This window comes from Parasteatoda tepidariorum, chromosome 8 (assembly GCF_982258835.1).
Source record: "Parasteatoda tepidariorum strain Cologne lab strain chromosome 8, Ptep-v5.0, whole genome shotgun sequence".
Taxonomy (NCBI): domain Eukaryota; kingdom Metazoa; phylum Arthropoda; class Arachnida; order Araneae; family Theridiidae; genus Parasteatoda; species Parasteatoda tepidariorum.
The window spans coordinates 64,527,824-64,546,705 of record NC_141762.1 but is presented as its reverse complement, the minus strand read 5'-3'; the positions used below and the strand labels follow the sequence as shown (position 1 = coordinate 64,546,705).

General features: G+C 28.6%; 1 protein-coding gene across 1 annotated transcript in view; it reads left to right on the top strand.

Moving 5' to 3' along the window:
• The first annotated feature begins 7,015 nt into the window (after positions 1-7,015).
• Positions 7,016-18,882, top strand: part of LOC107436161 (SAM and SH3 domain-containing protein 1) — an 87,758-nt gene continuing 75,891 nt past the window's right edge. Inside the window, exon 1 of the mRNA XM_043040329.3 lies at positions 7,016-7,617. Within this exon, the coding sequence (XP_042896263.2) occupies positions 7,327-7,617 (291 nt within the window). The 5' untranslated portion in view covers positions 7,016-7,326. The remainder of the gene's footprint in view (positions 7,618-18,882) is intronic.

The following is an 18,882-nucleotide window of genomic DNA, read 5'->3' as shown; positions in this document are numbered from 1 at the left end:
ATATATATATATATATATATATATATATATATATATATAAATATCTATGAAAACTGAACAAATGCTGAATGCTCTTTATAATAAATGTCCAATCAAAATTAATCTTAATTTTTAATTGCAACAAGTAGAGTAAAATATTTGGTCTTATCTCGGCCAGTATTAGGCATGCCTGTTTATTTTGGCTACTTGTATTTTAAAATTTACAAAGAGAGTAAAGCTTACAAAATGATATTCAGTAAAAGAACAGCAATGTCATAATTTAATATGTAATTATTGTTTTGAAATTAATAATTAATCCTAAAAACTTACAATACAATATGTGACAAACATAATGAAATAGAACATAATTAAAATTATATTTATGTAGACCTAACTTTGTACTGACAATTCGTAGTTGGATAAACTTTTGGTCATTATCAGCAGGAACTTTAATAAATACTTATCAGTTGATTTGGATCTATAAATATTTTTTATTTAGAGAACATGTTGTCTCTAAAAAAAAATGTACTCGCGTAAGCAGAAATGAAGGACACAAGCAAATTTTTGTAACTAATTAATGTGAATTAGTGTAAGACTCATAAAGTTCCAGTGATTATGCTTTTCTTTAAAAATGGCACTGGTCTTCAAATTTATCATTTCCATATTTTCTTACTCATTTAAAATTGAAATTAAATAATTTATATCAAATGTTTTTAGGTCCAAAACAAACAATTTATAACTGTTAATTATCTAACTGAAATTTGGCATATGTTACAATGCATGAAACATTTTTTGTTCAATTGAAATTGAAACACCAATTTGAAAACTCAAAGTGTATAAGATGAGATGAAAGGCTGCATGGCTGCCAGATCTACTGGATTTTGCCAGTATCTTTTGGTCGTCTACTGGTTTAATAAAAATTCTCCTGATTTTTGTATATTTTAGAAAATTCCCTAAAATTGTTTCTAAAAAAATCCCCATTTAAATCGAATTTTTGTATGGAAGGATGTTTAGTGCATAAATTGGACAGAAGCTAAATTTTCTTCTCAATACTACCTGTGTCAGCAAAAGCATTGATAAAACGAACAGTTTTTCTTAAATATCTAAAGCTGTGAGAATAGTCTTCCTTGTTTAGAAATTTTTTTAAATTAAAAGTTAACTGAGTTAAAGAAGGAATCAGTTACTGTGAAATATAAATCTAATTTTTATGACGAAAAATAAATCTAAATGAGCTAGATGCTTTTTATGTAATCTGAGCTAAATCGATAATGTTTCTAAATCATATAATTGTGGCACAGTATGATATGGAGCAAGGATTCCTAAACTTTGAGAAAAGATTAATACTATTTCTAAAAATAATAGCTAAATTTAGAAATAAAATTTAAAAGAATGATAATGAGGATTGAAGAGGGAATAGAGCATGTAGCCTTGTCCATCAGGCACAAATTCTACCTAAGCAGTCCAAACGGCCAGTAGAAGTAGAATTACTAGAAATTGCTTGTTAGTAGTATCTATATATATTGGGAATTTATAAATCTGCTATAATAAAAATAGATTTCGCTAACAGCTTATTAATTGATAAAAAAGAAATTAATGCTTTCGAAGTTGGGAGATATATATTCCAATAGCTCCAGATACAATATTGCAAAATCATAAATTGTTGGTCAAATCATTTTCTGTTTCAACAACATAAACAGTATTGCAAAATCATGCAAGTATTTTAGTATGCAAGAATTAAAATTTCATGTTACGAGATATAAAAGAAATATATCAATTTCTCATTTATGGAAATAATTAGAATTTATAATTTTCGAAACGCAAAAATTGACCACAATAAATGAATATATCGGAAGAGCTTAGTGGAAGAAACAGGTAAGCGACATTTTAGAGAATTTGAGTCAATGGACTTTATAGTTTATATGTTACTCGACATAGCACATAAAATTTTTGGGAGTATATTTCTTTAACCCTAGCTCTTTGTGAAGGAGAACTGATTTTTTAATGTTTTTCAACGAATAAATTTTTGTTTGAAAAGCTAAAATAAATATGCATTATTTTGCCTAATTTTCGCAAGATGAAAACCATTCAAAAAGAGATTGAAAACCATGAAAAAGAGAAACCATTCAGAGGCAGTGAGAGCTCAACTTTCGCGGAGTCGATATTTCACCGGTATTGATCCCTTTAATTAACGAGAGTTCGGTAATTATCTCTCTGTATTAAAAAATGCAAGAGCGGTCGCCGACACTAACTCAACGTTGTATTTTCGTTCGCTGTGCAAAAACTATAAGACTTAGAAACTTGAAATTACTAAAATGTGTAAAAAAAATGTACAGGGATTACAATGGAATGGAATAGAAAAAAAAATCAATATTCGATAATTCGTTCGAGGTATATAAACTGTTAAACTTGGTGGAAAAAATACCATACAAGTTTCAGAAGTGCAACTACAGAGTTGAAATTTGGTGTACTCAACAAAGCCACATTTGTTTAGCAATTTAACACAGATTTTTTTTTTTTAAATTTCCAATTTGTTTATAAGTCATTACAATTCTAAGAGCTTGTTTGCGAATTTTTCTACTTTTTTTTATCCCCTTATTACTAAAAGCTACATTTTGCTTACCTGCTCAAAATCTGCAAGCTGCAAGGCTTAGAAAATTGAATTTACGAAGTTATGTATAGAATATCCGATTCAACAATTTATTCAAATAGCTTGTAAAGGAAAAGAAAAATGATGGTCGGTCTACTACCTGCTGAAATGCAACTACAGAGTTAAAATTTGAAATATATTTAAAGAACTATCTCGTATCATAATTTTAACAAGAGTTATATTTTGTAGAAAATTACAATTTTGTACAATAATTTTTCTAATTGTTGTAGAAACGTTACTTATCCCTTACGGGATCATTATTTCATACGCTGGTGCTTTTGTAGATGTCAATCAAAAGTAGAAAGAGAGAGAGCCAATAAAAATAATATTAATAATATAATACTGGTGCTTAAGTAAGTGCCCTTTTTTTCTCGCCATCTTGAATTTTAGGTTTAATGTTTGATTTTCGTTCTTCTTATAATTTTTATTCATTGCAAACTTGTTATAATAAAGTACCGACCATTCAATATCACAATATCTTATAAAAAGTGAAATATGTGGTCTTCTTTTATTAAACTAAGAGAAATAACTTATAGAACTGGAACAGAGTTTTTTCGCTCAAATTTTGAATAATAGTAAGTTGATTACAAAGTAATCATGGAAGTCAAGGGCTCCGGCAGAATAATATAAAAGGGGGTGAAACCCTTCAAGGGGGTGAAACCCTTCAAGAAAAAAAGTTCGAATTTCTTGTACTTGCAAATTTTGCCATTAGAAACTGTATTGATGGCGCTGGCATAGCTACTGACTTTGAAGCGCAAATAACTACTAACAGTAGTTTCGTACATTACGTGTTTGTGCACACTTAACATTGGTACTTATTGTGCTGATGAAGTTTTATAGTTGGAAGTCAGTTTGTGTTATACATCTTTGTTAAACTAAATAACTAATAGAAAATATAATATTATTTATATCTTTTTAAATAAAATTTAAAAATATAGCGTAGATATTAGATATAGCGTGGCAAGTTTGTGCATGCTCAGTGTGCATAAGAAAAGAATTAAAGATGACTTAGAATTCATTGAAAAAGTTATGAACAGATTTGGACAGCAAACAAGACGATTACAATTCTTGTTTGATTAAAAAAATTAATTGTTATGCATCAATAATTACTTAATTATTTGTTTTTGAATAAAAATATTTTTGATAAAAAAATTTTCATAACAAAATTATTTTTCTGTATCTCTTAATTTTTTTTTTCTTTTTTTCTTTTTTTTAAAAAGTTAGGGTGTGCAAGTGCACCCTCTTGCACCCCACTGCCGGCGTCCTTGAACCTTGATTGAAGTAAAAGAGCATAGACAGAGCCGGATTATACCTTTCGTAGGCCCTAGGCATAGCCGTTTTTGGGCCCTCCCCTTCTTCCCCCACTCCTCCCCTCCTTTCAAAATATATGCTAAAATTTTCTTGCATATTTTTTTTAAACATTTTTATTAATATGGATTTTAATTTACGAATTTGTTTATCGAACTTTATCTGCAATACCGACATACTGCCGATATTGCAGTTGATATCGATAATACCATTATGATTAGTTCGATCGATAACTATGTAAACACTTCACGTCAACAATACAACAACAAACCAGCAAAGAAAACAGTGAAATTGATAGTGAGATTAATTACAAGAAATATTTATACAGTAGAGAACCAATTATCTGGGATGCTCGGGACCATCGCTATCCCGGATGTCTGAATTTCCCAGTTTTCTGGATCGACCAAAAAGTGTCATTAATCGATGTTTTATCGAACCCGAATTACAAGGAAATTACACAAAAATTTGTCAGAATCTGAGATTAAACTAAAAGCGCAAAATTTGGTGAAGATTTACTCATCCGGTTTAGAGAAAAACTTTGTAGATAAGTTTTTACTATTTTCAAATTTATATGAACATAAATCTGCACAAGAAATGTTGAAGGCTCAAATTAAAGATAAACATGTGAATACTTTTCCTAACGTTCACATTGCATTAAGAATATATTTGTCGATTCTTGGATCAAATGCAGAAGGAGAAAGATCTTTCTCCAGATTAAAATTGATAAAAAATTATTTGCGTTCAACAATGAATCAAGATCGTTTGGCATCGCTCGCACTTATGTCTATTGAATACGACATTTTGCGTAGTTTGGAATTCGACAGCATAATACAAGATTTCGTTGAATCCAAAAAAGTAATATATTAGATCATAAGATTCTGCAAAATAATTTATTACCGAAAAATATTATATTTTTATTTGTATCTTCATAATTTTGTGCAAAATACACTTGTTGTTTTTAAAGCTAAATTATTTTTGTCAACAAATTTTTTTCTCCCAAGTTTTTCGAAGGCCCCTGAATTTCGTAGGCCCTAGGCACGTGCCTAGTGTGCCTATAGGTTAATCCGGCCCTGAGCACAGACAGTGCTGAGCCTTCAATTATTGTAAAATACTCTAAAAACTAAACTGATTCGATAAAAGTGTAAAACAAAATTGAATTTAATATAATCGGAAAAAGATCATTTCTTTAAAGTCCATGAATCTTGCTCAAAGCTGAAATAAGACGGAAACGAGGAAAATGGTAGTAAAAGCATTTCTTTCATAGCTGATATTTGTGAGGAGTAAAATCAGGTCTAACTAATAATAAGTACGAACTATTTTATTTTATTTTATAACCGTCGTTGAGCAGCCGACCCAATTTTGGGTTCACGACTACTAATGTCCAACTCCGTAGCCTTGTAATTTTAGAACCAATCCAGAAGACAAGGAAACTCCTGGATAAGTACCCCCAGAGGTATTGATTTGCTATGGGAGCATGGAGGACTTTGCGACTCGACAGATTTAACGTGGGACATGGGCCCAGTGCCCCTACCAACCAGGCTCTCCAGGCATCAACTTTGAACTATTCACTGTTTACTTATTTTCGATTAAAAAATCCTATATATAAGTTTTGAATGTTTTAAATTTATTTTACAACCGCCGTTGAACCAGTTGATCCAATTCTGAGTCAGCGACTATCAATGTTCAACTCTGTAGCCTTGTAATTTTAAACCCTACCCAGAAAACAAGGAAAGTGCTGAATCAAGCATTCGGACAAACTAGCTTTTGAGGAGGACTTTTTGATGGAACTAGTCCGCATTTGTGTTACATGGAAAGGGAAACCATGAAAACCACTCACGGTTAGCCTGACGACAAGGAGCTGTAGTCCATGATCCGTTTACCACTGAGGATATTTTACATCATCACTGTGATCGGTGCTAGCCGAGAGTAGAATTCGTATCAACCAGTCACCGCTAGGATTAGAACCTGGGTTACCTCGTTAGGAGGAGAGCGCTCTATCCCCTGCACCACTGTGGATCAAGTTATGAATGCTAAAATATCTTCCCGAAAATAAGCTACGATTGAGTGCTATAATATTTCCATAAAAGTACGAATCGTATTCATGGCAAATTTTGTAGAAAGATAATGAAGATTCTTACTGAAATTTTTGGAAGACTTTAAGTAACAAACTTAATAATAAAAATAAAAAATAAAATATTTTTTTTTTTGTTTTCCAATATTTTCAGAATTTAGAAAATCCTGTTAGGGTAATTATTCCTTTGTAGATATTTTATATGTTATTAATAGAAATGCAAAATCAATTAGAACATATCCGTTTATGTTATTTTATTCACATTTTTTTCGTATTTCTTTAAATCTGATTTTTGTAAGATCACACATGACATGCTTACTCACATAATTTTCTTGTGTGCTCTAAATGTAATAGCATGATTTGATCAAACGTAAAGAGTTACACTTTAAAAAAATTTAAATTATCTATGATGCTCTACAAAACTTTAAAATCAAAAATTTGTTTAATTTCCTTACGAATAAGTTACTTTTAAGGATTATTTTCCCAAAATTAAAATATAATGATCTATATCACGTTATATTTGTTTCCCAATTAAATATATATCAAAAATAATAAAAATTTAAAAAGTGTCACAAATTGATACTATAAAATTATTGCCTTACAGTACATAATTTCATTTTATTTTCATTAAAGAAATAAACATTCACAACATAACTAAATTACAGCTTTAAAAAATTCAAGTAAAAATTCTTTTCAATTTTAGGGTTTTGTTCTTTCCTCCTTTTTAAATTAAGATTTTTTAATTTTAAAATTATTCTGCAAAATCAGAGCAAACATGTTTTAAAACAAGCACAATCTAATACGTGTTTAAAAAAATTCGGGGTAATATTATGGATAAATCTATTTATTAGATAAATTTCGCTCCATCAGAGTATTGGATTGAATGGAAGAAAAATAGAATTAATTGTTTTCACCCCAACTCTCAAAGCGCGCCTTCACAAAACCAAAACAAACCGAAACAACACAACTGCGCAGGCGCGCAATTTCCTTGTTGCCATAGGAAACGAAACCTTTTCAACGAGGTTCCCTTGCACAGATGAGGTATAGCAATCTTCGACGCGAGGCGTAGGTTCATCTTGTTCTAAACTTTCCAGCATCGCTTCTCTTTTTCTTTATTGAAAAAAACATTTTCTTTTTTATAACTTAGTAAAGTGTGTGTGTATTTTCTACAAAGAAAAAAGAATGTATAATTAGCGTTTAATATAAATACATTATGATCGTTTACAAGTACAAATATCTGTTTTTCCGACCACCACTTACTGGGAAATATTTTACTTTTGAGATTACGATCACGGATTGAACATGCGGAATTATTGCGGTAATGAGTGACCAGAATATTGTTCGAGAATGGCTAAAATACCTGGACCTCGAACTTTACTATGAAAGCTTCGTGGATAACGGTTACGATGATTTGGAAATGTGTAAACAAATCGGCGAACCGGACCTCGACGCAATCGGCGTCCGCCAGTCCGAACACCGGCAGTTGATTCATGAAGCCGTCCGTACTTTGCTGGAGCAGGGTGGTACATCGGTTTACATTAGCTTAGAAGAGTGCGCCCGCCTGGGGGTAGATGGTCCCTTGAGGGACCGGATGACTCACTTCACATGTCAGGTAGGGGGTTTCCTCTCTTTTTGTATAAGGTCACAGCCATGAATTATATTAACTTAGGGGTTGTTATTCAGAGAGTAAACTGAGCTTATTAAATGTTTCCTCAATACAAGTTATTCTTCTGTGTCATGAATTTTTCTAACATTGTGGTTTGTTACTCCCTTTTATGCTTCACATTTATTACTAATATTTAAAGCTGACTGTGCAATATGAAGAATTAGTTTTACGAGTAAAATATTTTAGTAATTATGTAGAGCACACCATATTTTTGAGCTGGTGCAACTTATTAACTATAAAAAACTTTTTAAAGCACAAATAAAAAGTTTTTTTTTTTTTTTCCTCTCTCTTTTTTTTTTTAGCAGCAAAGTATTGTTTTAAATGAAGTTTCTTCTTATTCTTGTCACTGCTCTGTATAATAATGTACTACTTTTTCATCTTTATTATTTTCGTCACAGGAATTTTTTTTTGCTGAAACATGGATAATCATTTTAAAGAAATTTTCTGTATTTTCGGGTTATCTTAATCTTATTATTCTATATAATTTCTTCATCAAAAAAATTCCATTTTCCGTTTAAACAATTCTTCTTCTTTTTTTGGTAAGTGTATGTGTTGCCATAAAAAATTAAAAAGCTTCAAATTAAATAAAACTTTTTAAAGCACAAATAAAAAGTTGTTTTTCTCTCTTTTTTTTGCAGCGAAGTATAGTGCTTTAAATGAAGTTTCTTCTTTTTCTTGTCACTGTTCTGTATAATAATGTACTACTATTTCATCCATATTATTTTAATCACAGGAATTTATTTATTTATTTTTGCTGAAACAAGGATAATCTTTTTAAAGAAATTTCCTGTATTTTCGGGATCTCTTAATCTTATTATTCCGCATAATTTCTTCATCAAAAAAATTCAATTTTCCGTTAAAACAATTCATCTTTTTTTGGTGAGTGTATGTGTTGCCATGAAAAATTACCAAGCTTCAAATTAATGAAAAATATTTCCCCCTCTAAAGTTCACTTATTAGCATACGATTGTAAAAGCCACTATGAAGAACAACGGCAAACACAATTGCTATAAAAATCAATGTTGCCATGTTTAAAAAACTTGATATTTTAAAAACATTAAAAAATGATGCTTAAACTATAGAGTATTTTATTAGCCTTAGACGTATTGACCACAAAAGACATATAATAATAATATTCTTGTGCCTCAGATTTTTAATTTTATATTTTACGCTTGTCTTCTTGTAAAAGATTAAAGAATTAACGATTTTGTAACTCAGAAATTGCCGTTAATAATTTTTTAAAATTATTTGAACACCTCACTTTTGCTGGTTATTTAATATAATGTTTATTGTAATTTTTTGATGACTGTGTCAAAATATTTGAGACCAGAGATGGCCAATAAGGAGCATCTCAAGTGCCACTTTTAGTGTAAAAAATCTTGAACATGTCATTCCATTTAAATCTTTACCTTCTGTTATTTGAAATAAAATGAAATTTGCCAGAAAAATCAATAAAATTTTGTGTTACCGAAAGTTATAAAATAATAAAGTAAAAATCAAAAATATTAAAATTTATTTATTTATTTATTTTTTGCATTTTAAGAAAACAAAGTACCCTCTTTTAAATGAATTCTTAGTTAAATTAAAAAAATGTATAATAAATTAATTGAAAATTGATTTGCCATTAGCAAATAAATTTATCACTAATGACAGGAGATTTATTTAAAATTGGAATTAAAGCCATTTAAACAATGCTACATTAATTGTACAAGTGCAAATAAAAGTGTAAGAAAACTTATATCCATTATTTATTGTTTCTCTTCAATTTTTCGATATTCAATAATACAGCTATAGTTTTAAGCAATTAAAAGTTTTTTAAATCTTCTAATCAATAGCAATAAGAATGTAATTAACTCTCTAAAGTGAAAAAAAGTCAAACTTAAAGAATAATAATTATTAATAAAATAAATTAATAAAACAAATAAAAGTTAATTTTCTAGATCTTTCAAAATTTTTATTTTTTTGAAATGTTTTTTTGTTATTGTTTAGTTTGCGATGGTAAACGTGCCTTTAACCTCTCCATTGGTTAAATGACAACGTTTTAACGAATTTTATATTCGAATTAGTTATTGAATATTTATAAATTAAATAATATTATAATACCCATAATAACTGAGCCAAGGACTTGAACGCCCTCTTTCGAAGAGGTGTTGTAAATACGAACCCGGCTCTCACTTATCACTGAATTCTGAAAATATTCTGTGTAGGCAGATAAAGATTCTCCCTTTTTTATGGCTAACCATTGAAGATTTTCGTGGTTTCCCGTCTCGTGTAACGCAAATGCTAGTTAGTTTGTTAGTTCATTGTTAGGTTTCTACGAAGGCGAGTCTCCCTTTCCTTCTGGCTTAGGTTCAAATTTTACAAAACTGTGAAGCTGTTTATTGATAAATGATAGATGATAATATAAAATGTAATGTCAATTAATATTATAAAATAAACGTATTTATGTTTTTAAAGGAAATGTATTGTAAAAGCCAGTTAAACGTCAGAATATACATAAATTCATGTATATGTATATTTCATTGTTTCAAATTATTTAAAATAGCATATCTGTAGATGATTTTGCTCTCTTCCTTTTCTGATATTTATGCATTAAATATGTCAGAAAATTACATACGAAGTGAAATGTTGTCTAAAAGCCTTCGTCCTTTATTTGGACATGCAGGCAATAGGCTTGTTCCTCTCTTCAACAGTGAATAATTAATTCACTCTCATCACATTAACCTTAAGTTTTTATCTTCTCATTACATTAATAATAAAGTTTCAATCTGGTTTTAACAATTTTTTTTTTTTAAATTTCTAAACTTCCTCAAGACTTTTTTAAATTTTTTTTATTTATATACAAAAAAAGGAAGAAAAAAAAGCTTTGAATTGCAACCAAATGCTCAAAACACTGCTTTCACTAATCGTTTCCCAAATACTCTATCATCATTGCTTCTTAAGTTATTTCTTTTAATCTGGAGGTAAAATGCAAGCTCCTAAGAATAAATACATAATACATAGACTAATCAAACAGCCCACTAGAAAATAAATATTTATCAAATGCTATTGAAACAATGTACCATACATCAACATCTGGTAACCTTGGGCTTAGATATCAAATTGTACCAACTTGAATCCTTCCCTCGCATCTTTCTTCAAACGTGTTAGGAGAAGGGGGGGGGGGATAAATAAAAACAACAACAAAAAGAGAATAAAACTTTATGCTGTAGCTGCTGAGAGTTGCCTTTTTCCTAATATTATTTATTACATGTAGAGAAAAAATAAGCATGTGTGTTTTGTTGATAGAGCAACTTGATAGTTTTTTTTTCTCTTCCTTTTTCTTTCCTCAGGTTGTGTATAATGTCGATAAATGGTGTTTGTTTTTGACCTTTTGATCCTTCCCGCCCTCCTATCTTCTGTGATGGAATGTTAATCGTAACCTTGAAAAAGAAAGGAAAAAAAAAAGTTTATTGTTTATTCATAGTTGGCAAAGCTTTTTTTTCTTCCTAATATTGTTAGCGTATTTTCAATCGTTTTTGTATGAATGACTCTATACAAATTTACAATAATTTTAAGTTGAGATTTTTAAAATTATAATTTAATATTTTAAACTGAACAGTGACGTTCATAAGACAGAAGTCAAGGTTAAATTATTTTTTTTTAATAGCTAAGTATTTTAAAAACATCTATAAATAAGTTACCCAAATAAATATTTTTTTTCCTTATAATATGTAATCTCTCAAATAAAAATGATTTAATAACTGATTTAACCGAAATCATATTGTGGACTTAAGTAATTCCTCTATTAAACAAAGGAAATCAAAATTTATTACGCTTTTATTAGCCAATAATAATTGATTCACCCTTGGACGCAGATGAGACACAGATGTCCCTTTTATATATATAGATATATGTCTTTCTGACGCTCAAATTACATACAATATTTCATAACCACAAATTATTAAAATGCTCAGTATAATATTTTGACCTAATTTAATTCAAAATAAAGAAGAAAAATCTGAAAATATGTCTAATGAAAATTCTGCGCCAAAGGCCTAAAGCATTCAACACTATGATTCTCTAGTACATAAAAAATATTTTTCTATAAGCTATATTAGTATTCAAATTTTGTTTTAATATAGATTATTTTAACCCTTTTGAAGAGTGGCTATTCGTCTACTTTTGTATATTATAAATATTAATAAATTAATATGCCGTTGTCTGAAATCTTTAGTGATTTTTGGTTAGCCGGGTGCCAAAAGTTTAAATGTAGACGTTTTCTTAATTTATTTTAACTTTGTTTTTAAACACTGAACAAAATCGACGTTCACAAAAAATTAAATAAAAAAAGTAAATAAAAAAATAGATGTATTTCCGTGTGCCCAGCTAACCGAAAAGTGCAAAATCTTTCAGGGGTGATCGTACACATTAAAATAATATTTATATTTATTACTTTTTGATTTATATTATAGACGTAGTTTCATTCAGGATATTGAAACTGAAATGTGTTAAGTTTTCAAGCTGCAGCTGTGGAATAATTTAACATGTTTTCTCAGTCGCCTCTTCAAATTCAAAAAATTTTGATTGCAGCCCTTGATAATGCAGTCCTTGAATGGTCAATATGTGTCGCTCCGTCACAGTTGAAAGTTAACGTATGAAAACTTTATAAACTAGTTAAAGAAAATTTACATCCATTTTCGAAAATTATTTCAATAAATTTGAAAAGAAAAAGCGTTGAAATTATCACATAAAAATTTCTAAATTAACGGTAAAAAACTTTCTTTTTATCTTCAATGTTTTTTTTTCCCTAAGAAAATTTTGTTTGACTTAAAAAAAATCAAATTAAAATTATTTAAAAAAGCTATTTAAAAAATTATTTAAATCAAAATAATATCAAAAAAAATTATTTAAAAATCAAACATTTCATAAGTTTACATTCAGTGACAATTTAAAAATTTATTTTTTTCTCTGAGAAGTTTAAAAACCAGCCATAATTTGGTGCGTAAAATTGAAATGTTTTTAAATAAAAAATACTATGCATATACTTTTTAAGTATTGTTTATAATTTGAAGTACATTATTTTTTAAGACCAATTGTTATAGTTTTCTGACGCTAGGAAATAATTAGGTCATTATTAATTAAAGTCATTATTAATTAAAACATTATTAATTAAGTCATTATTAAGATTAAAAAAAAATCTTAATTTCTTTCGCATGCTCGTCACTGTTCCCCAATTTTCGACGGGAAAGAAATTAAATTAAACAATCGCACAATAATTTTCTAAATTTCACTCGCAAAGGAAAAAAAAAACTTAAATATGCCAAATATTTGAAAAAATTAATTATTTTTTATGTCTTTCTTGTTTTTAACATTAAGGAATTTAAATTGATGATAATTCGCGAAAATGCTCTTTATTTGTTCAAAATATTGAGGGGGACACTCAGAAATTTCTAACTATTGAGAAGGGCATATGCCCTCGTCCCCCGCTAACAACGCCCATGTCCGTTTATCTTCCCAGAAGTTATTTTTTTCCAACCCACCCTATTCCAGAAAAAGTTGCTTAACCTGTTTCAAATGTATTAATGATAGCATTATAGTTACATAATTATATTACATTGTATACAAATATTATACTTGCATTTGGAAAAAAATAAACTGCTTTAGAACAAAATAAGTAATTTGAAACATTCTTAAAAAGCATGTATGTATACGGGAGTGAAAATTCCGTTTCGTTAAAAAGCACGTACACATATTATTCATAATTAGGAAAAGGAAAAAGTTGGAATAAAAACCGATAACCGATTTAAATTGTTAGAAAACACAGTTCGGTAAATTTTTTTCGTAAACGTACTTTTTCAGCGAAAAAGTAATTGCGATATCTCTCGAAGAGCGGGTTACAAGTACTCAACTAATCAATACTTTATTCATAAATCTTATTTAAGGTTCTTTGTTAGTGCTCTCTTTTGTTTTATCATTAAAAATGAAGATAAAACATACATAATAATGGAGACAGTCTTCCCTCCCACTTTTCTGCTCTGTGCATAAAATGATTGGAACAATATTGGAGCGATTGTAAAATTAATGTTTAATGCAAACTCAGCATATGAGATCGATTGGTTTATGAAAATTACTTTTATTATTTTGTTTTTAAAGAATAAAAGAGGATTTTGCTGTTATTATTTTTTATTTTCTTTGATTCCATTTATTTGATTTTCAAAATGTAAGTTTTGGTTAATTTATTTAAGTGTTAATGCATTTTTAAAATAAATTTATTTAGGAATTATTGCTTTACACATAAATTTATGCATCGGGTTTTTGTAAAAATATTTATTATTTATATACTATCCTAATTAATTATTTATTTGGTAAATTTCTACTCTAATTTGTCATATTTTTTTTTGAAATTTATTTTATTTACGATTTTTTTCTCATTATTTACAATGTAATTTACTTACTTGTATTTTAAAGTTTTTTATGGGCAGTAAAATTTATATATATATATATATATATATATATATATATATATATATATGTACAAAGGAAGAAAAATTACAAAATGAAGAAATTGTTTTAAAAAGAAATCCGAAAAAATTAAGAAGCCAGGAAACAAAACAAGAAGAAGATATAATCTCGTCGTCGTCAGCTCACGCGATTATATCCGCAAATTAGAGTGCTTTCTTATATTGTATCAATATAACCAAAACAAAATATATTAATACAATAGTGTGAGGTGTACAAAAAAAAATCACAAATAAATATATCAAGCAAAAAGCACAAAAACATAAGAACTTAGGAAATTAAACAAAAAAAAAAAACACATAAGATATAAGAAAATACAAAATAAAACTCAAAAGGTAACATATAAAGCATATAGCGAGATCGGACATTCATTTATATCTTGCAAAAATGCAAAAATGATTTATAAATATTTTCGCAACTAGTTTACCAGATTACATTGCAAAATAATAATATAAGGATAACGGGATATATTTTATGACGCATTCTTGCTGAAGTACTGAACCGCATTTCATTTGTCTGTTACCTTGGGTAGACCCGAAATTGCATTTGTGCTAGGTAATTATATATTATACTGGATTGAAGATTTTGTCCTTTTTTTTTTGGATAAATAGATATTACTGCAAATACTTTTAATTTTATTTATAAGATTAAAAATAGTATTTAAATAAATGTTTTTAGAAACATTAGGATTCTATGTGATGTGTGATTAGTATTTATCTGCAGATCAGCTAGGTAATTTGCATATTAATGGCTTTCGAGCTTCAGAGGTAAAGTAAACAAAAAATATTTTTTAACGACTATGTAAACTAAGTTTGGATTTGTCCTTTTACCGGATCATCCTAGTTTATCTGCAGATCAGCTAGGTAATTTGCATATTAATGGCTTTCTAGCTTCAATGGTAAAGTAAACAAAAAATATTTTTTAACGACTATGTAAACTAAGTTTGGATTCAGCCCTTTACCGGATCATCCTAGTTTATTTGCAGATCAGCTAGGTAATTTGCATATTAATGGCTTTCGAGCTTCAGTGGTAAAGTAAACAAAAAATATTTTTTAACGACTATGTAAACAGCTTCTAGCTATTGCTGTCTTCTTAAGCTGATGTATCTAAGTTCACCAAAATTTCATTTGGTACTTAAGGTCTTCAAATACTGATGACATAAAATATAAATTTGAAATTTATTTTTTAACTTAGATGAAATAAATTATTGCACGCTAAAGTTTAACATAAAAAAGCTTGTTTCACTGCATATGTATGAAATGATAGTTCAACAAAGTGCTCTCATAGCAAACTTATTCAGACAGTATAAGATCAAACCATATCTTATTTCCAAAGCCGAAACATTTTTTAAGCATTTTTTTTAAGTCATAAAAACCTTTCCATTTTTTTTCTCTTACTAAATATACTTATTTCCGGCAGTTATCTTTTTTCAACAGAACCTTCAAACATTATTCTAAGTGGTGTTCTAAAAACAACGTTTTATTATCACCTTTAAAGCTGTTATCGTGAGATATGGAATGTTCTCTTTTCGTTAACTGCTCGAAAAACCTTTTCCTCTCTTTTTTTCTGTTCTTTTAAAATATCTTAAGCCCGAATTTTGAAGTTCCCTACATTATTTAATGTGATATATCTGTTTCATGTCACTTTTTAAGTAGAGAACAGTTTTTAGAAACAGGTGCATGGACAGTGTGTTACGTTCACATATCCAATTCATTATCAACCAGAATGTTTAATTCTGTACAATCCCCACCATGGTTTAAAATTTTAACTCCATAACTCTACGTCATTAAATTTTTTTATCAGAAACCAGGGTTGTTTATAAAACTGTAAAATTTATTGCTATAAATTTATAACTGTGCAATGTAAAAGTGATCGTGTAATCGAAAATTGGTTCGAAGTCGCCACCCAAAGTGCAATATTCGTGATCTCTTATCTTACAATGACTTATATCAATATATCAGTAATAAAATCAATATCTTACTATGCTCGTTAAAAATAAATTAAATTAAATTAAAATAAATAAAGGTTCCTAATTGGATACTTTCAGTGAATCGATTATGCCTAATGATTTAAATTAAATTTAATTGGATGCCTATAAGCAGCGTCACGCGTGTCGAACCTGATTGGCTTCTGAATCTACAAATGTTATGATTTACCAACTATGACGTCACTTGCAGGTGTTCAAATATAAATATCTTCCTTCCTTTTTACTATGAGTTTGAATATCGCCCTATTTAGTAACAATACCATGCTATTAACTCCTGATGGAATTTGATAGTTCGGAACAACAGAAAGCAAAAGGAACATAATAAAATGACAATTTTTGTAGATCAACGCGGATCAGTAATCTCGGATAGTTATTTTTATTATAGCTAGAATTCAGAACAACAGAAAGCAAAAGGAACATAATAAAATGACAATTTTTGTTGATCAACGCGGATCAGTAATCTCGGATAGTTATTTTTATTATAGCTATCGCTGGCTGCCATTAACACAAAAAGACGTGTGTGGATGACTTTTTCATTTTTAAGTTCTACTTGGAAGTAGTTGTTCTCACCTCTAGAAGGGGTATAAAAAACTACTAATTTACTCTACTAATTACTAATTTTCTATTTACTTTCAATTGCTAATTTACTCTATTCTGAGAAGACTTATTAGTGTATGTACTTTTTCGAGCTTTTTTTCCGAAGTCTTACATGTTTTTTGATTTAGTCATTTTGTATTACGTTCGAAATTTTATGAACCCTTTGACTCATAACAAAAATATATGAAATTCGAGTTGATTTCAACGGCATTCAATATTCTGCTAACTATTAATTAAATTGCTGAATCAAACGCAAGAACGTACTTTTTCTGAATAAAAATACCTTATTTTCAACAGATTTAAATTTTTAATTATTGAACTATGGAAATTCCGGTCCTTAATAGTTTAGTCAGGAGAGCAATCGAAAGTTTTGTTGTTAAATTTTGATTTCAATTTTTGTGTATTTTGCTATATTACGGGAACATTTTAAACGAATCGAAAATTTATTAATCACTTAAGGTAATACTTTTTTATTCAAAGTTTATTCCAGGCAAAATGTTTTTTTTAAAACATTTTTTTAAACATTTTTAATTATTCTATTTAACCCTTTTGAAGGCCGTGGTAAGTATACTTACCACCATGTTTTACCACTTTTAATTTAGGTTTCCATTTTTCAATAACTTCAGCTTTCTTGAAGTGTGTTTGAATAAAATTAGTAACCATTTGTCACTTTTAAAAAACGTATAAAAGTTATAAAATACATAATTCCTTTTGAAGTTAGTAGCATTTAAGGAATTTATTTTATAAATAAAGAGAAATAAAAGTCAGTAAGTTCCTAATAGGTCATGTTAAATATATTTACCACCAAAAAAAAGGCATTTTTATAAACTAAATGAGTTTTTTTAAATTTTTTATATCAATTACTGTTCTTAAAACAATTTCAATTCCAAAAATACTTTAATTTACCTTTACTAGAAATAAAGGGCCCGTTAAAGGGTTAATAATAGTCGATTTTTTTTTTCGTTAGTTAGGTATCATATCATAATTATTTTATACTATTTTTATATTTTTCTATACTCAGCAATTATCGATCAAATAGTTTCTGAGTTTTACAATTTCAAAAGAAGTCAAATTTTCATTTCTCTAGAAAAATTTCCCTAAATTTACTCAAATTTTGTATTTTTCATGTAAAATTATATAGTATAAAATAATGTAAAGCTGTGTGTACCAATCCATATGTTTTGATCATAATTAGATAAAGTACTAAATAATTATGAAATTTTTTTCTTCGTGGAATTATCTTTGGGTGAGTTTTATAATTGCCAACAAAAAGTCTTCTGGTTGAAAAGTGCTCGTGATATGGCAAAATACACAGAAAGCCTGAACGTCACCTGACTCAAGTATTAATACAATGTTTCCCAGATCGCGGCTACCCCGATATTTTAAAGATCAAGACACTATAAACTTTTTTTTAAATTTTTTTTTGGACCGGATCCTATTGCCATTCAAATTTTAATGCAACCTTAAAATGAAGATAAAATGATGCACATACTGTTGTGTAAATTTTCTTTCCAAACTATTATTAATTACACTACTATTGATCAATTTGGAGGGAATAAGCATGGTTTATTTGAATGCCTAATTGAAAAATTTGCACGATATTATGGTTCAATGTACTGATATTATGGTCCAACTTTCAACTCTTTTTCTGAAAGTCTATCGGAAGAACTTAATTGGCGAAGACCAGACTTGTAAAATGTAGGCGCACACCATGCGCAGATTATCCCGATGTTTTGATATAAGTTTTCAAAGGCGTAAAACTTTTTTTAATTTTCGAAGAAAGCAATTACAACCATTGTCTCTAAAGCTATTACAAAATTTTTGCGCGTAAAGTGACTGTCACTTGATGCGTTTAGATCATAATTTTAAATATTGGGCTGTTTCAAAATCTATTGAAATGTTGATCCATAAGAAATCATGTTTTCACAGATGATGGCTGAAAACATTGACCATTTCTTTTATTTGTGAGTTTATTTTTGGAATAATGTTATTGTGTTAAGGTAGTAAAAATGTTTTTTTTTAACTTTGTTACAATTATTTTGTTCTGAGATTTTTATTTGTCAAAGACCTTAAAATACGACTTCTTGTTGCAAAAACTTCTTGGTCCAATATGTGTGTATGCAACA